General features: G+C 40.5%; 1 protein-coding gene across 1 annotated transcript in view; it reads right to left on the bottom strand.

The window, feature by feature from the left end:
* LOC119858032 (formin) overlaps window positions 1-20568 on the bottom strand; it is a 284466-nt gene that overhangs the window by 129656 nt on the left and 134242 nt on the right. The window contains exons 8-9 of the mRNA XM_043516527.1: window positions 2843-2904; window positions 458-546 (exon numbers count right to left, since the gene is read on the bottom strand). Of these exons, the coding sequence (XP_043372462.1) occupies window positions 458-546; window positions 2843-2904 (151 nt within the window). The remainder of the gene's footprint in view (window positions 1-457; window positions 547-2842; window positions 2905-20568) is intronic.

Raw genomic sequence — 20568 nt, 5'->3', positions numbered from 1 at the left:
TTTAATTAAAGACAGGTTCATTCTGAATAATAGGATTATAATTCCATTTGGGAATTCATGCAATTTGAGTTTTGCTTTTGGGGTTTATTATAACAGCAACTTCTATGGCTCCTTTCCATCCAAGCACGTCACTGCTTTACAAATATTAATTCAGCCTCAATACCTACGAGAGGAAGATAAAGCATTTTAAAAATGAGAGCATGCAGGCACAGAAATTGTGACTGGCTCAAGGTCACACAGCAAAATTAGTATATTTCATCTGTCGTAGTGGTCCCAGTCAATACAAAGTTATACAAAGTACATCAAAAAAGGGACAATATAATCAGTTTTCACACCATCTCTTGAAATAAGGATTTTTTAAAACTTAACCAGCCAGATTTCTGTCCCTACACTCCCTCAGCCTCCTAGCCAACGGTGATTTTGCATAATGGAAAAATATATTTTTTTAAAATCTTACTGTTCTGGTTTGTCCAAGAGCTTCAGTTCCTCTTCTTTTGAAGTTTCATAATACTGCTTTATTTTCTCCAGTTCATCCTTTTGCGCTCTCTGTGTGATGGTAATTAGAAACTAGCAATAAGAAGCTTTCCTTTGAAATACAATCAACCCATCTTATTTACTGATCTCTAAAAACGCCACCCATTCTCTTTTTACATACTTTCCCCAATATCACACATGTCACTGAAAATGCACAGAGCCTCACTTTATGTATTCTATATATATTAGTGTGACCAAAAGTGGATCTATATGCTAAACTCATGCCATTGTCTTTTGCTCAAGGTCAAAAGATACAAAAATATGACTGGTAAAATGTATTCTCATCCTGATATCAATAATAATTTTACAATTATGCAGGGTTTTTTATCTCATAAAGTTTCTTGATAAAGTTGAGAACGTGCCTTATTCAACAAATCCTTCATCTGCTTTACTTAAGTTGGTTTTACTTACTTAAGTTGGCTTACTGCTTTACTTAAGTTGTTCCCTATTCTACCAGTAATGCTAATTTTTTTTCAAATTTGGTAAGGACTTGATTCAATATAATTAAATTTGTTCAGGCTTCCTTACCAAAAGTCACTGCTTTTCCACATTCCTACATGTACACAAGTTTCTGTAGTGCAGAAGTGGGGTAATATTAAAGATGAACAGTGTACTCTACTATTTCTATAGGCATTCCCCTCCTTTCTCAAAGTGATGTTGATAAACATTTTTTCTTTCTGCTTACAATCAGTAGAGTACAATTCAACACAGTATAATTTGTATTTCATTTTCTTTGTAACTCTATATTGAGTTGCCTATGTGTCACTTGTAAGACACCATACAGGAACATGAAAAATTATTCAAAAAATAAGAGGTAGGCCCAAACCACTACTCTAGACCCAAACAGTCCCAAGGTTTGGGGAGATTGAGGTCTGGAGCTGAACTTTGTGGCTCTGCTAAAATAACAATATTCTTAAATGGTCACCATTTTTACATTTTGTACAATTTCTTCTTCCAGCATCCCCAAGGAATGATACTTAGTATACAGATCAGGAGACAGGGTTGAATTACGAAGAACACTTGATATCTTTCAATGTTTCTCACCTATGTGATTCAAGACTTATTTTCTCTGCTTTGTCATTATATTTATCTTGGCTGGATCCTACTGAAGAGCTTTTCTGAGGATTTTCCCCTTTAACTACAGCCTAGACAGCGTTTGCACCTATAATGCTGTTTCCCTCACCGTAAGGGCAAGTGCTTTCATGACAGAGACCCCCTTTTTGTAGCCAGCAGGATATAAATAAAGAAAGTTGCCATAAACCCATCACCACATTCACATAACTATTTCTCTATTTTCATTTTGTAGCTGAATTTTGCACCTGTATTATTTAATTCCATGAAGCATTCTATGAAAATGTATTATGAAGGTCACAATACAAAATCAAATTTATCCTATTGCATAGCAGATTAATACCTCTGTGCACCAAGTTCTAAATCTTACATTACAGAAGGCCTTCAAATTGTCCTACACTCCATTTTTCACAATCAGCCCCTAAACATGTTTCCAAAATTTCCCTTCCCATTTTATAGATTAGAGAGAGGGAATAGAGAAAACCCCTTCCCCACAGTGAGTTTGGGAATATTCCTTCCCAGAGCTTAAACACTTCAAGGTCAAAGATATCTCCTGGCAGGATCCTGTAGATGCTTTGCTTCCCCTTCCTCTGCCAGTTACTCTGCCTCATAACTCAACTCCCTCTAGAGCTTCCTGGTTACCAAATAGAAAGCTATTGCACACTGCACTGTGTTGTAGAATACTTGGCTCGGTCAGGCAAGACAAAGCAAATCACATATTATGGCTTAAAAGTAGTTTTAAAGTTTGGGGAGGGGGGGAAGATCTGGAAAAGGGACACCCTCCCAGGCTATGACCTAGAGAAGAGTGAAATGGGGGGAGGGGAGAAGGAAAAGTCTGCCCAAGGTATGATAGGAGTGGGAGAAGATATAGACAGTGAGAAGGAGCCTCTCTGTGGTGAGAGGCCAATATTTTGTGGGGGAGAAGATGACAGGTCATGCTATGTCTTTTGTTGCAATTTATTTAATCTTAATCCAGCTCCAATTGGATTGGATTGGTTTATATTCCCACTGGGAGACTTGATCTGGCAAAATACATGCTTTGTGTTGGCTAACTACATTTTGATGATATCCGCTAATACTCTTACATTCCCTAAGAAAAATCAATGTTTATATACTCTCTCTTGTGTAATACGGTCACAAAATAAAATTGTATTTATTTTTTGAGTGTGTTTGCACTTGGTAAAAATCGGAAATTATGAACAGTGTGCTCTTTCACATGTTTTCCTGTCATACTTACATTCTCATACAGTGCTTCCAGTGTTTCCAGGTCGACTATGGAGTCATCCACATTTAGTGTAGCTGTAAAGGATAAAATAAAAAATTACACACTAAAAAAACATATTGGGTTAACCTGTTTTCTAGGTAACATATCTTGCAGATCACAACTGGACAAAAAACAGATTTGAACTCTAGCAAAATTTTTTGAAGTTTTTGAAATTTTTTTGTCCCAAATTGGGAGAAAATCAAAAATTCTAAATATGTCACAGGAGTTAAATTTTCAAAACATTAAGTTTCAGAGAACTGTAATGAATTTTTTCAGCTTGCTCCTGGGGCTGCCTGACTCCCAATGCAGGTGGCTCTATAGGTTGGCCATGGAGTTGGGGCAGCTAGGCAGTCGGGGAACTGGCTGCCCAGGGAGTCAGGCAGCCTGGGAACCTAGCCAGGGATGGGAGCTTCTCCAGGAGAAAGCTGAAAAAATTCATTACTGTTCTCCAGAAATGGACTTTTTAAAAATGTAGCTCACTTGAAAAATTAATGTTTTGACTTTTTCCCAATTTGAGACAGGCTGCTTGGGAGCCTAAGAACCCAGGGAGCTGACCAGCTGGCCATCCAGCATCCTGGGTCGCTTGAGGAGCTAGACAACAAGGAGCCAAGGAAGTGGCCAGTTGGGGAAACTGGATTCTCTGGCTTCTTAACAGTCACGATGTCAAGGAGTCAAGAGGCTAGAAGCCCTTGTAGTCTAGGCTGGCATGGAGCCTGGAATTGCTGGATCCCCAGCAGCCTGATAGGTGGGCTGCTGAAGAGCTGGGAAGCTTGGGGAGGTGTGCAGGTGAGTTGGCAGGAAGCCAGGCAGGTTTCTCTCAAACATTGACAGAACTGACATGTTCCTGCAGAATGTTTTGATTTTGTTAAAGTAGCATTTTTCACTGGAAACCTGTTCTGTGGGGAAATTTCCAACCAGCTCTAATAGAGATATATGAACTTCTCTATTCAGCAGATTACTGTTCACTTCATTTGCCCAATGGAATTTAAAAAAAAAAAGGAAAAAGGCTAAACTAGTTCCTACTGAAGATCTGAACTTCATGGTATTTAATTCTATCATCTGCGTGTCTCACTGCAATTTAATTTAGGCACTACATTATTTATGTTTTTCAAAACTAAATCAGACTACAGGTGTCAGGTGCACTGTGAAGTGAATATTCCCTGCCAATAAGATTTTTTATGTAATGTCACAGAACTGACTAAAGATCTCATTTCTTCTGAAAACAAAATGTGTTTTTATCAAGATTCAGAACATTAACTTAATTTAGGCATATAATTTCAAGTCACTTTGTATCTTGAATCTAAATTATTTGCTTACATTAAATAGTAATAGGAATATTAATAGCATCACCATCAAAACTAAGGTTTCAGTAGTTTTCTATGTGACCAGTGAATTATCATTAGTTGGCACCCGATCGATACCTTTAAAGTTCAGCTGTATTTGATTTCCTCACTTACATATTGAGATGTGACCACTTGCAATTTTAAAAGATATAAAAAGCTGTTGTTGCATTCACCATCGATGATGTTTGAATTAGGCAAGGTGCACATCTTTAAATAATTATTCAAAAGTAATAAGGTTTCTCCCCCACTCCCTCCTACCCCATGATTTTACATTGTGAAATTAACCAGCAGGCTAGTAAATTTTCTCTGTGGCAGGCTAATTAATTTTATTAAAACGATCAGTGACATTTAGAGGGCTTTAAAATTTTGACTGTCAATTATGATTCCATCTGTTGTTGACATTACATCTTGGCTAGAGGGGCAGGAAAGTGGCAGGGAGAAAGGTATTACCAATGGGAAAAAAGGAAGAATACTTCTATATTTGTCCCATTTTTAGAACTAAAATGTTTAGACAAATACAAAAAAACTAAACAGCTAAGCTAATTACTTTATATTCAAATAAACATAGTTAGAGATGGAATCTATTAGATCATCTATCTGCCAATTGAAGCTTGTTCTATATAAAAGACGTTTTCTAATGTACTATCCAGTCCAATTTCAAAAGGTCCCAAAAGACTTGGACTTCTCTTGAAAGACCATTTCTACAGCCTAATATATCTCATTATCAAGACATTTTTCTGATTTTTAGCTTAAATTTTCCTCTCTCAGTTTCATTCCTCTCCCATCCAATCTCGGGCTATTGAAAAATGTATTTAAAAAGGGAAGATTTTTATTATTTTTATAGTAGATTTCACCGGTATGTCTTTCCATCAGCTTCTACAGTACGTATAGTTGTTTAGTTCAAACTGGTAAATGGATTTACAATGAACCAATGTACAATAATTTTTACTACTTCTATGGATGAGAAAAGTAGTAACTAATGACAAAGATCTTAAATGTACAGAAATATAATTATAACTGGCAGTTTAAATTACAGAAAGTACAAGAATGAGAACTCAAAAATCAGGATTGTTGTTATATTATTGCTTATATCTCCAAATGGAGAATGGTTTACTGGACAGAAAAGGCTCCAACATTATGGACATTTTTCATTTTTATGCTAAATACCCAAATATAACTATTGCTAAATACAGAAGAGTATAATAACCAGTCACATTCAAATAAACTGAGAGGATTAAACCAATCATTGAGCTTTCAAATGATAAGGGGAAAAAAAGAAAATATTCAAATATATTCTGATATGTAAACAGACCTAAAAGTGAATCAATAATAATCAATATTAAGCTTAAATACAAAGGAAGACGAGCATAAGTTATTTTATCTTTTGAACAACTGATTACTTGTATTAAACAGCACAGAGATACTGCTTTCTGACTTAGTAGGGCTCCAATCCTGCAGTTATTGCTAAGGCACAGGCAGACAACTGAGCTCACCTGCTATCAACTGAACTAGGGCCTATGGGCCAGATTTTTAAATGTATTCAGGCACCTAAAGAATCATTTAGATCTCTTGTGGGATTTTCAAAAGTGGCAGTTGGGCATCCATGTGCTTTTGAAAATACTTCTAGTCATCTTTATGCATCTGTAGGTGCCTAAATACCTTTAATAATCTAGCCCTATGTCTTTTCTTCACCCACTCTCAACAACGTTAGCATCCTTCATGTTGGAAGCACTGTACAAAAATGGAAAAACGGACAATCATAACAATTTGCTTGGTTTCTTACCCCCCGCCTCTCAAATTCTGGAGTGATGGCAATGATCCCCAAGTTCCCAGTTGCACAGAATCTGAACCCTGAGCTGTTATATACCATACTTTAAGTGTGTGCAATAAACTCAAAACATGTTGCATAACCTCATTTGAATCGGTGTCATTTTAATAACATTCATTGAACTATATGGAAGAAGCATTCTGTGATGATTTTTACTTTTTTCTTCAAAGCTAGATGAAGCTAAAGTTCCTTAATCCTCTTAAAAACATTTTGTGACTCATGTTTCTCAAGAAACGACAGTATTAAAATAACTCCCTGATACAGTAAATTTGACTGTGGTACTTTACTACATTAAATCTCATTACACCAAGACTTGCATAGGAGTAAGTTATAAAGGTGAAGTGTCAGAAATCTACAAAAGAGGTTCCAAAACAATTAATAGCTACTGCAATATCAATCATCATTGGTGGTTTTTACTTTTATCTTGCTTTCTAGTTAGCTGTCCTCCTTACACTGTCAGTTCAGTTAGAATATTTCACCTACACCTCACAATATGTCAAAAGGAAGTAGACTCATGCTGTGAAAAGCTGGTAATTTTATAGGGTTCCTCTACCTTTAAAAATCTGTTACTTGGCCAAGTCTGGTTTCTGAGCTCTTTTTTTGCAGGGAAATTGAGGCAAACATTTTTATGTGGCCCTATGGTGTCTGCACACAACAAGAAGAATTTATATATACAAGGATCATTAGTGCAGTGTTGCACCCATTAGGATATAATAACCGTCAGGGAGGACAAAAAGCAGATCAGCATCGTGCATTCAAACTAACAGGCACACATAAAAATACTTGCCAACTACATTTCACATGCAGAGGCTGCTGCAAGAAATATAAACTTTTACCCAAGGTTTTAACAGAGTTACCTTTTTTTAAAATCAATCTAGCTGTAAAAAACAGATTCTCCACAGCACATTTTAGGGATTTGATCTATTCTTTTAATCTCTATACTTTGTTACTGCAAAAATGTACACAGAGGAAAACCTGAACGTTTAAAGCATGCCATTTGCTGTATATAGAAACTCAGACAACTGTAGATCTTAAAGATTTAGTACTAAAGAGATATTTCTTTCCTGTTACCACCATTGCTGAAAGGCATATTATGTATTTCCAACAGTCTTAAGGTGGGAGGTAACTGGTACTATTACATTCATTTTAAGTGGTATTTGGTTATAAAAGGATCTGCTGCCAGAATTTACACACATTCAGCATCATCAGCAAAGCAGTTAGTACAACAACTAAACTATGTTTAACAGAAATGTGAAAAAATCATTTTAAAAACTGCATTTTAATAATCAAACAGAAATAGGTTAAACAACTCTTTCAAAGTTAAATTTGTTTGGACCACAGTTTGGACCGCAGTGGACTCAACTATTTTACACATTGCATTACTAGTAACTAAGGTTTGGTTCCTGGGGGAAAATGAAGTCCATCTTTGGAAAATTTAAATGAAAATGTCACAGATCCAGTCAACCAAAAAGTTGTTACGATTATTAAGGACAAATCTCCTCTTGGCAACACTGCTTAACACATCCAAACTCCTCCTGTTTATCTCGACAAATTGAGGAATATCCTAAATTCCTCTGAAGGCTTCCTCCAACATCTTACTTTCTGTCATGTAAAAATGTTAAAAGGAGTTATAATGCAAAGAACCACCACAGACATAATGTGGATTTAGAACTTTAGGAAAGCTCAACTGCTGCATGAAGTCATGAGCGAAAGACTCTGGCACTAATGTTAACCTAACCACATCAGGCTTGATGCCCTAGGCAGATTCACAAAAACATATGTTGTAAATTATCCTGAACAAAAGAAATAACTTTTAAAGGAAATTGTTTCTCAACTTCTGAGATGTGTATGTATCTATCTCTATTTTACACAGATAGTAATGCAAACACATTCATGCTGTACACAATGAAGGAATGAAGTACTCTCACAGTACTTCCAAATCACAATAAGAAAAACCCCCATCTAACATGATAGGGAATGAAAGTTAGGAATTTTAGGTTCTATGGTATTGGGCAAATCGCTTTATCCTTTTGTGTCTCAATTTTGCCACCTGTAAAATGGAGTAATAGTTAACTACTGTGCAGAGATGTTACGAAGTTTACTATATTAGTGTTTGTAAAGTGTTTTCTGGACCACAAATGAAAGCTGCTATGGAAGTATTTATTAAAAAAAAACATACACAATACAGTCTTTCAACTCCCAAGCAAACTTGCTTAGATATTTAGCAGTGGTGCTGTTTGCTAAGATTTAGGAAGGACCTCAGTAACTCTGACTGATCTCAGATTTCAAGGGGCTTGCTCCAAAAGTAGTGCACAATGTCTACAGGCTATGTCGACAGGCTTTATCTACAGGCAAGGGTACAATTTTCTGGATTATTTACTTTGGCTAATCTTGGCCATTTGCCCACCACCATTTGGAAGAAAAGTGAGTATACAGAGAATTCATACACAAATAGTTGAGGGGAATAACAAATACTATCAACCTCTCACACACACTCCCAAACCCATCATCACCAGTGAATCCTATTAATAGATTTTGTTTTCCTACATGCTTTATAATTTGAAACAGCTTTAACATAATGCTTTCATGCCATAATCTGCCGGCATCCAGGACTGTGCATATCCCTTTCTCCCCTGGCTCTTCATCAAAGGAGGAAGACATAGCATAAATCTAAGGAACCTAGGGATGTGATTAGGTAGGACATACAAAAATATAAGATTACATGTGATCATTAGAGAGATTACACTATCAATTAGTTAATTTTACTCTATTGCTTAAATACTTCTAGTTATTTAATCCAGTATAATTTCAGCACTGTAAATTGCAATGTTTCTGGTGGTGTTTTTTCTTGGCACTATGTTTCCTTACAATATGGGCTACATTGTGGCCTGGTGGAAAGAATGGTATTCTTGATGTCCAGGTGGGTAGAAGCCAGGCATACATCACATGCTGCAGAGGAGGGAGATACCTTTGACTATGCTGATCGTCTGCCTTCTTCGCTGGACATTTTACAGAATATAAAGCCATATCCAAGATTAACCAATGATACAACAGATAGGATGTTTTTGTTGTACAACTAGTATAAGACTGCGTTTATTGTTAGTGAAAATTTAATTGCTGAAAATCAAACTAATAAAAAGGGCATTTTCCTTTATATAATAATTTCTAGGTCCAATGTGAATAGATTTCCCTTCAATTCAGCATCATACAATGGACCAACTACAACACCATCTATTTTTATTTCTTTTAAAACACTGACATTTCTTTTATGAAGCAGAAGTATATGTCCCATCAATAAGTTATACCTAGGCATATATTTCCTTACAATTCATTGTAAAATTTTCTTATACCATCTCAGTTAAACTAAAGAAAGCTGAACTAACATATAGACACAGGTATATTATCACATATTTTTCTTTAGTATCTCTGGGCATTTTCCAAACAGAAAAGAAGGTACAATCCCAGCTCTGGTGAGTCGCATCCAATGAAGTGAGCTGTAGCTCACAAAAGCTTATGCTCAAATAAATTTGTTAGTCTCTAAGGTGCCACAAGCACTCCTTTTCTTTTGCGAATACAGACTAACACGGCTGCTACTCTGAAAACAGTCTAAATATTTTCCATCCAGTCTCTCTGGGTGTGCATGCTTCACACTCCAGAGCTGTTTTATACATCCATGACACTATCCTAGGTCCCCATTCTACATGTATGAATTCCTAGTATAACAAATACAAAATTGCAGGACAGAAAAGTTATTCATACATATCTCTAGTTGATCCCACCATTAAACATTGTACAGAAGAATTTGAGTTGGAGTGACATTCCAGCCACATGTATTGCTGCTTTGCCCATTATCACTATTTGTACTAGCCCTCAAAAGAACAAACCTTACTCATGAGGAACAGCAAAGGCCATGTTAGCTGCCATTCTGAGAAAATATGGTCTACTGGTAAGAGAAGAGATCAGGGAGAAATGACCTAGATTTTGTAGAGAAAATACTCAATCACATCTAATTCTAGCCATTGATAATGAAATTTCTCCCCCAGCTGTATGCACATCTAATCTAGCTAGTTAGTAAATATGAGTATCTTTTCAAGAGCAGGGGCATTACTAGCTTGGGCAGTACCACTTTATTAATTGTGACCCATCCATCCCATTTATTTAAAAAAATTAAAACTTCACTTCCAAAAGAAAAAGTCAAAGATGTTTGAAAAAAAGGCAAGGGGGAAAAAAAGGAGTGGGGAGAGAATAAACAAGCACACCTTAATCTTACATTGCCTATACAATAAACAAATATTATTCTGATCAAGTATTAAGACTTATACACAGAATGCCAAAGTGGTCTGAATATCTGTGCCAATTAGTTATAAGCAAGGATCTCAACAATTCGTTAAAGGCTAGCAAAGGTGAGGAATGACCAAATCACAGCAGAGAAGTATTGCTATTTGCTTCATATTACACTGCTATTGCTGAGTACTTGTATTGGGAGTTCCCTAAGTGGGGAAGTGGGGTTATAAAACGCTGAGGGGCAAGGGTGCCTCACATACATATACACAATTAGTAACCAAACTGAATCCATCTGGTTATGAAGAAAGCTGTAATATTTAACAACTGAACCACACAGGTAGCCCTAAGCAATGGGTTTCCTACCCCTGCTCTATTGCTTTAGTTGAGCTGTCACTGGAAAAAAACAAATACAGAAGTGTACTTATCTGGGCAGAAGATTATTTTCACAACTGTGCAGCAGGTTCAGGAAATAAGAGCTAAGCTGTATGTTGGCACATCCCTTGAACTGAACCCAAATCTACTTTAAGGTTTAGAAAGAACTATTCCTCTCTCCCTTTCACAAGGCTATGAAAGGACCAGAAAAGGGGGGCCTCAAAGTTTTATACTAAGCCTCTAAGCCACTTGATGATCACCTTTTACTACTAGAAATATTTGGGTTTTTTTTAAATGTAATGCTGACACCCCTGGATGGGCTGTCTGTGGTGGGGATTGACCTAGGAGCTCTGGATCTTAATGCATGAGCCTCTACTGCCTCAATTAGAAGATCCAGGTCTCTTAGCTAGGGCTGTAGCAGGCTTATCAACCTCTATATGGCCTAGCCACCACTGAAGGGGGACAGAGTGCCACACCACATGGGCACGACTTACGTAAATGTAAGTTTAGATTCTGCATGGCACAATGCAAATGATAGATTTTCCATGCTATGTGTTCATGATGCTCAAGAGATGGAAATTTTGTGGGTGACCATTATTAATGATCTAAATAGCAGCAGGACTGTTATCATCAGTACCAGATTCAGCAGCAAAATCTGTTAAGGCACAAATTCTGTGTTCTCTAGAACATAACAGGTAGGCTTCCCCCACCACCCAAATTAGTTTAAAATAGGACAGAGCTAGCAATGCAAACTCAGTGTTCCTTTACATCACAGAAAGATTATTTTTGTGCTAACTAGTTTACATATACATTAGCTCTTGTCAAACTTACTGTTCTGTATTTGGGTTGCCCACTGTCTAGCATGTACTCTGAGAAGGAGTGAGAATAGCTATTTATCTACAGAGAGTGAACTTCACTCTCTCTGAGAAACATCTGCGGAAGATTCCCTTCTACAATGTGGCATCTGCTTGTTTGCTGGCTAGTTATCAAATGCAAGCCGAAACATCTGTGTGCCAGATATGGTCAATCACGTGTTCCCACTGCTAAGATATCTGAACTGCATGCCAGTTAGTTGACTTAAATCAGATTTGAAGGGGATCCCTTGGAGGTAAAAAGCCCACAGCATTTTAAGCAGCATTTAAGTTTTCTTGTAACTACTCTTATCTTCTCATTAATTTTGCAAGTGTCTGTATCCATGTGGCAGTTCTTCATTCTGTATTAATACTAGAAGAGCCACAGAATTTATTTGGGGATAATTTGTTCAGGTTTCAATAGGCCCATTATGATAGCTAATGGGGAAGCAGTATTTGCCTTGCTATTTCTGGGTGTGGTCAACTCTGCCAACATGAGTCTCAGTTCTGGCTGACTCCAGCCTGTAGCATCCAATCAGGGCCCTGGCTCAGAGTTCCGAGTGAAGGCCAATGGCAGACCCAGAAAAGAAGGGAAAATGTTTCCCAAACAGCGTTAAAGGTGGCTGATCTATGACCTCAGAACCACCTGCTCATGTGGGTGAGATTCTGGGAAGAGGGCTGGTGTCCCTAAACAAAATCACCATGCTACATCTCCCCTGTCCCCAGGCAACAGATGGAATCAAGGAGCATCCAATAAAACATGGTCCACACTTTAGGCTGAACTCCATAATGACTATGGCTTCCACAAATGATTTGAGAAAAATCCACCAGATTTGCCACCAGGAATTTACAAACCCTAAATGACATCAGGTACAAGGTTTTGTTAGTCCAAGAGTTGAAAAGTTACAACATTGTAATTGTATAACCAAGGCAATGATTTGTGAAACATAGTCATCATTCTGTGAGAATGCAGGTCTACTGTATTCTGGAGGAACTAGCTATATAAATTGAATGGCACTCATCCTCTTTCCACCATTTAATAAACCATTCAGTGTGGCACCCTATTTCTGATCGACTGCTATATGCCAGGTTGATAAGGTGCCATGCACAGCTCTCCATTGTTGTAGCTATGGATGCTAATAAAGATAAATTATATTAGCAGCAAGAAGCAATGGCTTGATCTGCTTCACTGCACAATAACCTTATTATACTTGGAGATATGAACCCTAAACCAAGTTGTTCCAGAAATGGTTTTGAGACTATTCTTGGCCCATTTTGCTCTGGAACAATAAATAACTCTGAGATTTCTCTCTTTTTATGTGTCTCATAATATTACCATCACTGGAGGTTGGTTCAGGTGCTTAGATATTCATCATGAAACCTGGATCCAGCAATGGCTGGATGAGTAAGGAGCTGAACCATATATTGGATCATAAAGCAGTAAGGTCATATCGGGTGTAAACAGAGGTGAAGAAGTCCCAGCAAATAGTGACCATCATCTCTTTATGCTAAAATGGCAATTATCCTCTGATTTCAACAGGAGTGCACCTGTTATGAAACATAAGCACAATGCATCTGTGAATATTCAATGCTAATAAGTCCTCTGTCACAGTGTGCAACAAATTTGATGCACTTGGCACTCTTCCAGATGATGCAGAATCAGCTTGGACAATCATAAGCACGGTCATCTAAGAAGCCATAGATGCCATTCCAAAACTGGAATTCTACGTGCAACACCCTTGACTAAACTGATCAGACATTTCAAATTTTGCAAAAGAAATCTGAGACCAGACAGTACCATGACAATGGGGTATTTTTTGGGCACGAGTAAAAGTGGATCATGAAGCTTATTTTGAGAACTTGGCAAAAGAGGTAGAAGAAGGAATAAGATCTAATAAATTATGATCTGCAAAGTTATTCAATCACTTTGATCCAAAACTGGACTTTGTGCAGGGTTTATGTCAATAAATAAGGCTGACAATAAAACATGCTCAACCCAAGAAGTCCTACAAAGATGGAAAGAATATTATAAGACCACACTTAACTATCTTGAACTCCATGCTCAGATGTGGACAAGTTAGTAGATGAAATCCCTGACTCTGAAACCTCTACATTGGAAGAGGTCCGCTCTGCCATAAAAAAACTGAGAAGAGAGAGTACTGCTGGACACAACAGCATAACACCCCAACTTCTCAGGTGCACCAGAGTGCCCATAAGTGTAGCATTATTCCAAATTTTTGTCGAGGCTTGAACCACAGGGCAGGTACCAATGGAGTGGAGGAAAGGGATCATCATTCCACTTTATAAAGGTAAAGGCCAATGCACTTAGTGCAGCAGCTACAGGCCAATAATTCTGCTTTCTGTTCCTGGAAAAAAACTGGCTCATCGGTCACTCCCAGTTGGCACTTTTTGGTCATACAACTCACCTCAAAGATGAAGCCCATTCACTCTCAGCCTTGAAGATCAGAGTTGAAGTCAGGAGGGGACATTGCTTGGCCACACACTAGTGGTGACCACACAGCCATCCACGATTAACCTGGTGGCACCAGGTCAGTAGTAATCCAGTGAAACTTAAACACCTGCAATAAAGCTGTGAGATGTGGCCACGGACATTCAGTGCTATGGACTCATGGGGTCTAAGTGTATTGTTGTTGTTGAGACAGGGTAACCCAGGAAGGCTGGGATATCGTGGATGAGGCTTAGCTCAGTTTTGTATGTTTGATTGTTTAAACCAGTGATTTTCAACATGGGGTCCGCAGCCTATGTCTAAGATTTCCTAAGGGATCTGCATCTCCATTCAAAATTTACTGCAGAAGATGTGGTGGTGGTAAATACAAACTGTATCAACCTTTTAAAATAATTATTTTTTCCTTCATTAAAAAATCAGTTACACAATATGATACATGTGTCATGGGTGATAATTTACTATGGCCTCCATTCTGAAGTCTCTGGACTCATAAAGAGGAGGTTACTCTGTATTCCACTGAGGATTATGCACATGGACCATGCACCCAGAGCCAGTACTTTTAATGTAGTGGTGTCCATTGGTCCGCACATGCACCCTTGTTCTGCCTCATGCTTTTGACTGAGGTGATAAAGGGTGGGGCGGACTGGCTGTGCCCTCCACCAGAAATCAATCAGGTCCACAGCAGAGGGGAAGGAGGGAGGGATTGGAATACAGATAGGGACCATGCATCTCAAAGAACCTCCACTTACAGGTTAAGTAAACTCCTCCTCTTCTTTGAGCAATGTATTCATTGAAAAGCCGTATCTAATTATGAGGAGGGTGAGGAAGATTGTGAAACCATGAAACAGAGGACCACCGCATCAAACGAGGCATCTGTCACACAGTCTTGCACCAGCGCATAATGGGAAGAGAAAGTATGTACCAAACTCCACATGACCGCCTTACCTATGTCCATGAGTGGTATGTCGTGAAGTGCGGCCATAGTTGATGCTTGACTCTTGTGAAATGGGCTAGTACCCCAAGGGGTGGAGACAGTCCCGATAATTGATAACAGAGTGCAATGCACCTGAAACCCACTTAGAAATTCCTTGAGTGGAGATGGCCTGCCCCATAATCCTTTCTGCTATAGCAACAAATAATTTAGGAGACTTCCTGAATGGCTTCATCCTCTGCAGGTAAAAGGCCAGGGCCCTATGGACATTGTGGGAGTAACATTCAAAAACCAGTTGGAGAACACTTCAATCTCTCTGGTCACTCGATCACAGACCTAAGAGTGGCTATACTTCAACAAAAAAGCTTCAAAAACAGACTCCAACGAGAGACTGCTGAATTGGAATTAATTTGCAAACTGGATACAATTAACTTAGGCTTGAATAGAGACTGGGAATGGATGAGTCATTACACAAAGTAAAACTATTTCCCCATGGTATTTCTCCCTCCCACCCCACCCCCCACTGTTCCTCTGATATTCTTGTTAACTGCTGGAATTAGCCTACCTGCTTGTCACCATGAAAGGTTTTCCTCCTTCCCCCCCCTGCTGTTGGTGATGGCTTATTTTAAGTGATCACTCTCCTTACAGTGTGTATGATAAACCCATTGTTTCATGTTCTCTGTGTGTGTGTATATAAATCTCTCCTCTGTTTTTTCCACCAAATGCATCCGATGAAGTGAGCTGTAGCTCACGAAAGCTTATGCTCTAATAAATTTGTTAGTCTCTAAGGTGCCACAAGTACTCCTTTTCTTTTTGCGAATACAGACTAACACGGCTGCTACTCTGAAACCTGTGGGAGTGAAGGTGATGTTCCTTCTCTGAAGCATGAGGCTTTGGAAAGAAGGCAGGTAAATGTATGTATTGGTGAGGTTAAAGCAGGAAACCACTTTCGGCAGAAACTTGGGATGCAAACGTAAGGAAACTTTGTCTTTATGGAATGTGGTAAAAGGGGAGTCTACCATAATCGTCCCCAATTTGCTCACCCTTCTCGCAGGGGTAATAGCTATCAGAAAAACCACCTTCATGGAAAGAAGGGAAAGGGAGCACAAGGCCAGTGGTTCATCAATGCCATGAGAACAAGGTTGAGGTCCCAATGGAGAGCAATGGCTTGAATGGGAGAATACGTCCACATGAGGCCCTTCCAGAATTGTACAGTCAATGGGTGAGTGAAAACTGAGTGCCCCTGCACATAATGGTGGAAAGCACTAATGGCTGCTACAGGCATCTTGATGGAGCTGAGAACTGGATAGGAAACATTACAAGAGGAGAGGAATGTCTGTGGCCCCAGGAGCAAGACCTTACTGTTGAGCCCAGGAGGCAAAGTGTTTCCATTTGGCTTGGTGGGAGCACCTCGAGGAGTCCCTCCTACTACTCAAGGGGACGTCTCACACTGCTGATGAGCATTCCCGTGCTATCAAAGATACCCCTCCAAAAACTAGGATCTCAGGTGAAGCATCTGTGGATCAGGATGTCTGTTATCTGGCCATTGTTTAGCATGAGCAGTTCAAAGAATGTCTGTAGTGGGAGAGAAGGATGCTTCAGCATGCGGAGAAAAGGAGGAAACCAGAACTGGCAAGGCCAAAATGGGACGATCAAAATGATCATCACTCTGTCTCACTGAATCTTGTGAAGGATGCAAGGCAGTAAAGTTAGGGGGGGGAGGCACAATTGATCTGGTCCAACTTAGAAATTCTATAGCCAGTGACTAGTTGTCACCTTGGGAGTGGGCTTTGAGCCTGCCCTTGGAACCATACTGGATGCATTTGATGTTAGTGTGGGAGGCAAAGAGATCCCTGACCAGAGACACCCCCACAACAGTGAAAAATATCCTTGAACACAGAGTTGTGTAGTTCCCATTTGTGGTCGGCCACAAAATTCCTGCTCAGAGCATCTGCTGAGTTCCCAGGAGATAAGCCTCTGACAACAGGATACTGTGTGCAACACACCATTTCCAAAGGCAAACTGCTTCCACACAAAGCAATGGCGACCTTATTCCCTCTTGTTCATTTATGTAGTAAATTATAGTGATGTTGTCCAACATGATGAGAATACGGTGGGAATGGATGAACAGGAGAAATGCGTGACATGCTCTCCATACTGCCCTAAATTCTAGGATGTTGATATGCATCCTGGATTCCCAAATGGTCCAAATCCCTTCCATCATGTGTTCGCATATGTGGGCACGCCATCTGTTAAGTGATTCGTCCATAATGATCATCACGCTTGGGGAGGATGGAAGGAAAGGCAATCAGGTGCAAACCTGATCTGGGTCCATCCATTACCAAAGTGAGGAAAGAACCTTGGGGTGGGTCAGTTATTTGGGTGTCCATGGAGTGAAGCATTGGAGAATGGGCTTTCTGTAACCACAGTTGTAGCAGCAGAAGCAAAGATAAGTGAAGGCAGTGACATATGTGCATGTCACCACATGGCCAAGAGGGGAAAGGCAAGTTCAGTCTGGAACAGAAGGACTGGAAATCACCGAATCAATCAGTTCTAGCAGGGCCAGGAACCAGTCCTGTGGTAGATAGGCATATGCAGCGACCGCATTGATGTACGCCCCAATGAACTCCAGAGACTGTGTGGGATCCAACATTGATTTTTCGATGTTTACACTCACCCTCAGGGAGGAGAGGAGTAGAAGCAGCAGGGAAGTCAATGCTTGAGCTTTGTGTCTGGATTGCACTGCCAGCAGCTAGTCATTGAGATAAGGGAAGATGAGAACATCTTGATGCCAGAGGTAAGCTGCCACTATAGAAAAGACCTTGGTGAAGACCCAGGGAGCAGCGGTGAATCTGAACAGTAGAACCCTGTATTGGAAGTGCCAAGGGCCCACAGAAAACCTCAGAAATCATCTGTGGGTCAAATAGATATGTATGTGACAGTAAGAATCTTGCATATCAAAAGCCATAAACCACATGCCTTTTTCTAGCAAGGACAGTATACTAGCCATGACTGTGACCATATGGAACTTTGGTTTGTATATGAAGCGGTTGAGATGACAAAGATCTAGGATTAGTCTCCATCCTCTCTTTTTCTTGGGTTGCAGGAAGTAGGTGGAATAGAACTCTGCGTCTTGAAAGGCTGTGGGCACTGGCTCTATCGCCCATCTATGTAGGAGGTATCCTTGCCCACCTTGCCCACCTCCTGGGCAAGGATACTGTTCAGAAAGTAGTCCTGGAGGCAGGATCAGGATGGGGGATGTGGATGAGGTAGTGCTGTGAACTCAATCACATAGCCATGTTAAATGACACCCAGGACCCACTCATCCATTGTTATCATGCTCCAGGCTGGTAGAAAGAGCACTAGATGACCCCTGAATGGAGTGCGGTGCAAGAACAATGGGTTGAAATTTGGTTGATGGCTCTCTAGATGCACTCAGAAACATAGCTTACGTGAAGATTGAGTGTGTGGTGTCAAGGACTATGCTGATGGGCCAGGCAGATGGGGCCATTGAGTGCTTTGATGCTTGTGAGGAGGCTCATGAGACCACTGGTGAAAAAACTGAGGAGCTCTGTGTCAATGTGCAGTAGGTGACCGACAGAATTTGCACTTGGGTGCTGGTGTATAAATGCCCAGAGATCACAGGTTAGCTCTAGAGTCTTTGAGTGAGGATAGAGAATGTCAATCTTCTGGTTGAAGAAGTGACATTCAATGAAGGGGAGTTCCTCAGTTGTGTTCTGTACCTCCCTTGGGAAACCAGAGGAATGTAACCAGGATTCTCTCCTCATGACAATCCCTGTGGCCATAGTGCACAAAGATGCGTCTGCCAAATCTACCATGGCCTGAAGCATTGTCCTGGCAACCAATTTGCCAGCTTCTAAATTAGCCTGGAAATAGGAACGGTCCTGCTGGGGAAACTTGTCCGCAAATTCCGTTAACTGGCCATAATTCAAAAAAGTTTATACCTTGCCAGTATCGCCAAGTAATTAGAGATGCAGAACTGAAGGCTGGATGATGAAAAGAGCTTACAACCCAGAAGGTCCAGTCTCTTACCCTTGTCAATCAGAGTGTAATGTGGGTGCTGCTGTCTGGCCCACTCAGTGCCAGCTTGAATAACCAGGGAATTGGGTGAGGGGTGAGAAAATAGAAACTCAGACTCCTTCGCCGGTACAGAGTACATATTTTCTGCCCCCTTTGGGGTGGGTGCATAGGTTGCCAGGTATGCCAGATGATGCAGGCCAGTTGGAGAATGGCATAATTGATTGGTAGCACCACTTTGTTCCGATACTGATGCATGCAGAATGTCCAGTAACCGATGCTGGCTGTCCTGCACCTCCTCCAGTGGAATGTGGAGAGTCTCAACCACTCTCTTTAACAACTCCTGGAACTGGTGGTAGTCATCCATGCAGGGAGGAAGGAGTTGAGGACACTGTCACATCCGGAGACTAGGAGGGGAGCTGCTCCAGATCTGGCAGTACCACTGGAGTCAGGCTGATTGGTGCATCCTCCAACCCCAGTTCCAAATGTCTGCCCAATGAAGGCCAGAGTGGTGAGGTGGGGGACTCCTTTTGAGCAGATCCAAAAGGTGCTGAAGGCAGATACTGGGGCCAAGGCCCCCAGTATGGCCAAACTGGTGGATCTTGCAGTTGCTGTGGTGGTCCCCATGGAGCTGAGTACCAATGGCTCCTGGTTTGAGGGAAGGGAGAATATTGCCACTGGGCCAGCAGAGCCTTTGGATATTTTTGCTGTAGGTATGGGAACGGTCGACCATGTGCACCATCTGGATCTTCCAACACTGAGAAGTCAGATCTTTGTTCAAACGGCAGAGCCACCGGAACCAGCAAAACTGAGAATGTCACAGGGGAGCACTCAGGCACATGACCTGAATGTGGCAAGTCCAAAGCAGAGGAGCAGAGTCTCTTTGGAACCAAATGTACCAGAAGATGCAGGGATTTCATCATCTAGGGCAAACAGTACATGAGGTCCAGGAACCGACTTGAGTCTCCCGGTGTCATTCCACAGACAGAATCGGAGCTGGAACGTTGGCAGAAGGCTGCCTTAGAACTGATGATTCCTGTGGTTCCACAATACTGATGAAGAGGGGATATGAAACTCAGTGACCGGAATCAACGGGTCTGGCATTCTGTGTGACTTCTTGTAATGCTTGTGGGCCTTGAAACATGCTGTTTCTCCATGGCCAGAATTCGTTGAGGATGCAGTGTCTTTCTTGGGCTTTGAGAAGACTTATTGTCATGCTTCATTTATTGTCATGCGTATGCTTCCTTGCCTCATGGTTAGGCCCTGGCACAGGGTCCTTAGCACTGGTACTGATGGAACTGGATTGGAGCTCCATGGTAGGGGGTGCATTCCTCAACAGCAACAGAGAGGTTGCTTAGCCTTAATCTAACTGCAGGTACTGGCAAGGAAGGAGAGGCAAATACTGCCCATGAATGTGACATGGGCTTCCCCCAAGAAATAAAGGCAGGGCTGGTGCCATCGCTGATTGAAAATAAGTGAGGGCAGGAAGCGCAGATCTTGAATCTCAGCATCTTTGGCATAATTCAGTAACCAGATGTGGGTACTGGGGGTGCGGGGTAGGGAAATCACCAAAGCAGTGTCCCAA

This window comes from Dermochelys coriacea, chromosome 6 (genome assembly GCF_009764565.3).
Source record: "Dermochelys coriacea isolate rDerCor1 chromosome 6, rDerCor1.pri.v4, whole genome shotgun sequence".
Lineage (NCBI taxonomy): Eukaryota > Metazoa > Chordata > Testudines > Dermochelyidae > Dermochelys > Dermochelys coriacea.
Note: the sequence above shows the minus strand (reverse complement) of the source record. Positions and strands in the feature narration are given on the sequence as shown.